Source organism: Mus caroli, chromosome 2, assembly GCF_900094665.2.
Source record: "Mus caroli chromosome 2, CAROLI_EIJ_v1.1, whole genome shotgun sequence".
In the NCBI taxonomy this organism is placed as follows: Eukaryota; Metazoa; Chordata; class Mammalia; order Rodentia; family Muridae; genus Mus; species Mus caroli.
Genome location: NC_034571.1, coordinates 136,622,151 through 136,627,279, shown reverse-complemented (window position 1 = coordinate 136,627,279; position 5,129 = coordinate 136,622,151). Strand labels below are relative to the sequence as shown.

Below are 5,129 nucleotides of genomic sequence, written 5' to 3'. Positions count from 1 at the left end.
TTTCTGAGTTCGAGGCCAGCCTGGTCTACAGAGTGAGTTCCAGGTCAGCCAGAGCTATAAAGAGAAACCCTGTCTCGAAAAAAAAAAAAAAATCTGTAGAAAAATGAATAGAATTAGAATATATAATATTGAACAAGGTCACACACTCTCAGAAAGAAACCGCAGTTCTCTCTCATATGCAGAATCTAAGCAATGTTATTTGTAAATACAGAAATGAAGGTGCATGTGGGTACAGCATATCATGAAGAAAAGAGAACAAGAAAGGCTATATATAAGGAGATGAGGAAGGACTGGACGAGAATGGATACAAACTATGAAAGGGAATATAAGCTGATTGTTTTTCTGGGTCTAAATCTGTCATGGGTTTTTTGGGGTTGGTGGCGGGTAAGTGTATAAAAGCGAATTCAGTACTGAAAGTGGAGCTCCAGAGCTTCCGTTCTGAACGAACACCTCTCCTAACCATACAGAAGGGCTGGAGGTAGGGCTCAGGAGATAAGTGCTCATTCTTGCATGCCACAAATTCAGTTTCTACAGAGGCTCACAAGTGTCTGTAACTCTGGACCAAAGGGATGCGATGACCTTGTCTAACCTCCACAGGCACCAGATATGCATGAGTGCTCGCACATGCATGCAAACCCTCTTAAATATAAAACAATAAAAATAAAGCGCATGTAAACACTTTTTGTACAGAAGTTCACTGAGTTGTACAGACCTTGAGTCTCATTAATTTTGATGTGTGATATTTTTATTTATTTGCAAGGGGTTTTGTGTTTTTACAATAAAGTCTACTCAAAATAACTAAATAAATACTCACCTAGTGCTTACTGAGCCTCTTCCCAGGCCTACGGCTACATTTGCTACACGCGTGGAGTTGGGAAATGTAAGAGTGAGGGCTCAGGTCCAGCATGGTGGTACATTAGTTCTAGAATTTAGGAGGTAGTAGCAGGCAGATCTCTCTGAGCTCTGAGCCAGCCAAGACAACACAGAAAGACTTTGTCCTAACATAAGACGCCAGTGAGCAGCTCTTTCACAACCTCTGCTTCAGTTCCTACTTCCAGATTATCGCCTCAATTGCTTTCATTGATGAACTGTGATATAGAGCTGAAGTTGACCCCTTTCCACCCCAAGGTACGTTTTGTCATGGTACTTTGTCATATCAATAGGAAACCCTAACTAACACAGCTCTTTACTAACCTAACTCTAGCATCTGGAGCTGTGATTCCTGTAGAATCATTAACACGCCTCACTTTACCATAGGACCATACCTGGAAAACCTCATGATAAACTGAAAATAATAAAGGTGTTCTGACATGATACCACTGAACATCAGCATCCCAGGTCTCCCTGGGGTCTGAGGTTTGTTTTGCTGCCTGGCATTTTGAAAGAATCCTACCATTGATCCTGAGCCTGGGAAAATACCAAAATTCAATATTCAAAGAAAGTTTCACTTAATACAAAGGATACTGCTTTCCTAAAAACCAATTAGGAACCATCTGTAATTGATGTCTACTGAGTTCCTTTGAGAGTTAAAGACAATGTCTGTAAAGTGAAAAACACTGTGTCTGGTGTGTGTAGACAGAAAACAAGCCATTATTTCCTTTACTGCCACCTTGAAGTTTTCAACACGTCTACCTTCCTCAATGTTACAGTACGCCGCTAATGAAGAGCTACTGGACAGCTTATTTTGGTCAGTATGTCTTGGTCACTAACTTCCAAGAAATAACTAGATCTTTGCACACTTCCATTCTCTAACTGTGATTCTCAACCGTTTCATTAAAGTCTTTGGCTTGCCTTTTGTAACACAGCTGAGTCTCCACGCTCCAGAGATCTGGTTTAATTGGTCTGCTCACACTGTAAAAACTTCTCAGGGGAACACAGTTTGAAACAAAACTGATAGCAAATGCTGTCTCCAAAACACATCAGGAGGACACAGACACCCTGTCTTCCAAGTTTAATTAGAACCACCATCTTTTCCTTTTCCTCCCAAGAAGGAAGTTTCTTGCTTCTACTCCAGAAGATATCCCTGGGGAACCATATTTTAATCCCAAATCTTTAATTCCTTGTGTGCTTCTCCATCACTGCTCATCGACCCTGCTCCTCAAAATGGTTCTGAATTTGCAAGCCTAGTTTCATTGCAATTCCTAGTTTGTGAATACAAAGGTCGATGGTCTGTGGACTCTTGAGGCTTTCAGTTACTTCTGCCCTTGGCAAATCCGGTTCAAACCAAATACCTGTAAAGGTGTTGCTTGAAAGGGCAAATACCAAATACTGGCCAGCACAGTGTGGCACCATTATAAAAAGAACAATCTCGAGAGGTTAAAATTAACTGTGTTCTCAGTGTGCTCAGCGCACTAGCCAGAGTTGCAAACTGGAATGAGGAAGAGTCGGTTCGTCGCTGATTAATAAGCCAGTTGTTCCCCGAAAGAAAGCCATCAAAAGAAAACGTAAAGGGCGCTACCTTTTATCCTTTCCAGAGCTTAAGTCCAGTACCAAACTGTTTTGTTAACGCAAGTTGCAAAAATCTCAAGTTTGTTTAGCCAAAGGCACTGTGGGGTGTGCTGGGTGCGAGCCGCTTTATCTCCGGATTTAACAACTCCTGGGTAAGGCTTTCTGGGCTGCGCTGCCCCCAGGGCCTCGTGCTCACCCTAGCAACTCTCTAACTCTGGGCTACACCCCTGCCCCGAGGCTTCCGCCCCAGTCTCCGGCCTCGTGGCTGGGGGAGAGGAGTCGGCATCCTGAACGCGCCCTTGCAGCCCGCCCGGCCCGCCACGCGCGCAGGGACAGCTGCGGGCTCGGCGCCCCGGAAGACGCGGTCACGTGACACCGACCTGCCGGTCCTGCCGCTGCTTCAGATGCACGCCGGCCACGGTGGCCGCCGTCAGCAGCACCGAGAGGCCCAGCACTGCCTTCGAACTCCTCGACATTCCCGCTCCCGGCCGCGGACTCGCTCCCGCGCCCGCCCCCGCCGCCGCCGCCGCTGCCTCCACAGCCGCCGCCGCAGCCGCAACGGGCCAGGCTCGACCTCTCGAGCGCAGAGCCGTTGCAAGTGCTATCGTCGCCAGGCTCTAGCAATCGAGCGCCGAGCGTAACCCCTGGCCCGTTTCGCTGCTTCTTGGGAGTGGCTGCCTGGGGCCTCGGCTTTCCTATTTGGGGGCCGCCTTCACCAGGAAGTTGCAGTGCTGGGCTGCTTTGGAGTCGTGGGGGTCGGGTTGGGAATGCCAGTGGAGTATGGGGCGACTGATCAGACCCTAAATTTTCTTAGAATCTAAAAGCTGGGTGGTTGGGTTTTTGACAAGGTATTGCTATGCAGCTCAAACTAGCTTCAAACTCGCAATCCTTCTGCCTCAGCCTCGGCTACACCTTGTTGCCTACTAAACTTCTGTTGGGAAATGCACTGGATCAGGCAAGGATCCGAACATGTGTAGCTCCTGTAATCTTAAGAAATGTCGTTGCCGGGCGTGGTGGCGCACGCCTATAATCCCAAGCACTCCTGAGGCAGAGGCAGGTGGATTTCTGAGTCCAAGGCCAGCCTGGTCTACAAAGTGAGTTCCAGGACAGCCAGGGCTATACAGAGAAACCCTGTCTCGAAAAACCAAAAATAAATAAATAAATAGATGAAAGAAAGAAATGTCGTTGATGTCCTTGGAGCCTGCCAGGAATACTTGCAAGATCCTTGTGTCAGAGTAGCTCACAAGAGGCTAAGGATGGTGTCATTTGCACTTACCCCTTAAATCAAAAAAGAGACTTGGCTTCCCAGGACTTGTAAGTATTTGTGATGCCAATGAAGAATAGCATATCAGTAAATCACTCTTAACCCAGGAAAGTACACATTCAAAGCTGCTGCTGAAAACCGATAGACAACAATGATAAGGCTCATTCAGGCCTTGATTAGGTATTTCCAGTGTTTCCCCAACGTTCACTTCGTCTCAGTATGCTTTGCTCTTTCGTTCTCCGTTAAGTGAACCCAAATGGCATGAAGAAAATACTATTATGAACTGTAATATTAGCAGAATGCATAGGTTGTATATTTGGTTTTTTTTTTAATTAATTTTTTTGGTGTTTTGTTTTTTTGGGTTTTTTGACAGGGTTTCTCTGTGTAGCCCTGACTGTCCTAGAACTCACTTTGTAGACCAGGCTGGCCTCAAACTCAGAAATCCACCTGCCTCTGCCTCCTGAGTGCTGGGATTAAAGGCATGCGCCACCACGCCCGGCTTTATTTTTTAAAGAATTTATATTTATTTTTAAAGATTTATTTATTTTATGTATATGAGTACATTGTAGCTGTACAGATGGTTGTGAACCTTCATGTGGTTGTTGGAAATTGAATTTAGGACCTCTGCTTGTGCCAGCACAAAGATTGATTTATTATTATAAATAAGTATACTGTTGCTGTCTTCAGACACACCAGAAAAGGATATCAGATCTCATTTCAGGTGGTTGTGAGCTACCATGTGGTTTCTGGGATTTGAACTCAGGACCTTCGGAAGAGCAGTCAGTGCTCTTACCCGTTGAACCATCTCACCAGCCCAGGTTATCTCTTTGAATATAAAAATAGTTTGGAACCAGTGACTTTTAGAATGAGAAGATATTCAAGTTATTTTTGCATATTTCCCTAAAGAAAAATTATGCCACAATACTTTTTATTTATGATAACACCAGACTTTTCATCCAGCAAATCAGTGAGCTTAACAGCTATGAATGGCCTTAGAATGACACCAGAAGTGTAAATGACCTTGCATTCTATTGTGATTAATTTTCCAATTTGTCTTCTTTAAATGTATTTTGTTTTTAAAAAAATCTCTTATGCTAGGCAGTAGTGGCACACACCTTTAATCCCAGCCCTGGGGAGGCAGAGGTAGGCAGAACTCTTGAGTTCAAGGCCAGCCTTGTCTACAGAGCTAGTTCCTGGATGGCCAGGACTACACACAGAAACAATGTCTCAAGAGGAGGAGGAGGAGGCGGAGGTGGCAGCAGCTGTAAGTGTTGTGTCTAAAGTGTAGGCCAATGATTACAAACCAAAGCAAGATGTTTTATATAATTATTAGTACTTACCTTAGTAGCTGAATGACTGTGTGCCATCAGATCCTGAAAAGCAACTTATTTACTTTAAAATAGTTGGTAGAACATCT

General features: G+C 44.7%; 2 protein-coding genes across 2 annotated transcripts in view; both read right to left on the bottom strand.

The window, feature by feature from the left end:
- Kat14 (lysine acetyltransferase 14) overlaps positions 1-2,951 on the bottom strand; it is a 38,627-nt gene extending 35,676 nt beyond the window's left edge. The window contains exon 1 of the mRNA XM_021156070.1: positions 2,829-2,951. The gene's annotated coding sequence lies outside the window, so the exon portion shown is untranslated. The remainder of the gene's footprint in view (positions 1-2,828) is intronic.
- LOC110289719 (protein PET117 homolog, mitochondrial) overlaps positions 1-3,003 on the bottom strand; it is a 4,396-nt gene extending 1,393 nt beyond the window's left edge. Inside the window, exon 1 of the mRNA XM_021156071.2 lies at positions 2,829-3,003. Within this exon, the coding sequence (XP_021011730.1) occupies positions 2,829-2,924 (96 nt within the window). The 5' untranslated portion in view covers positions 2,925-3,003. The remainder of the gene's footprint in view (positions 1-2,828) is intronic.
- Between the last annotated feature and the right edge of the window lie 2,126 nt (positions 3,004-5,129).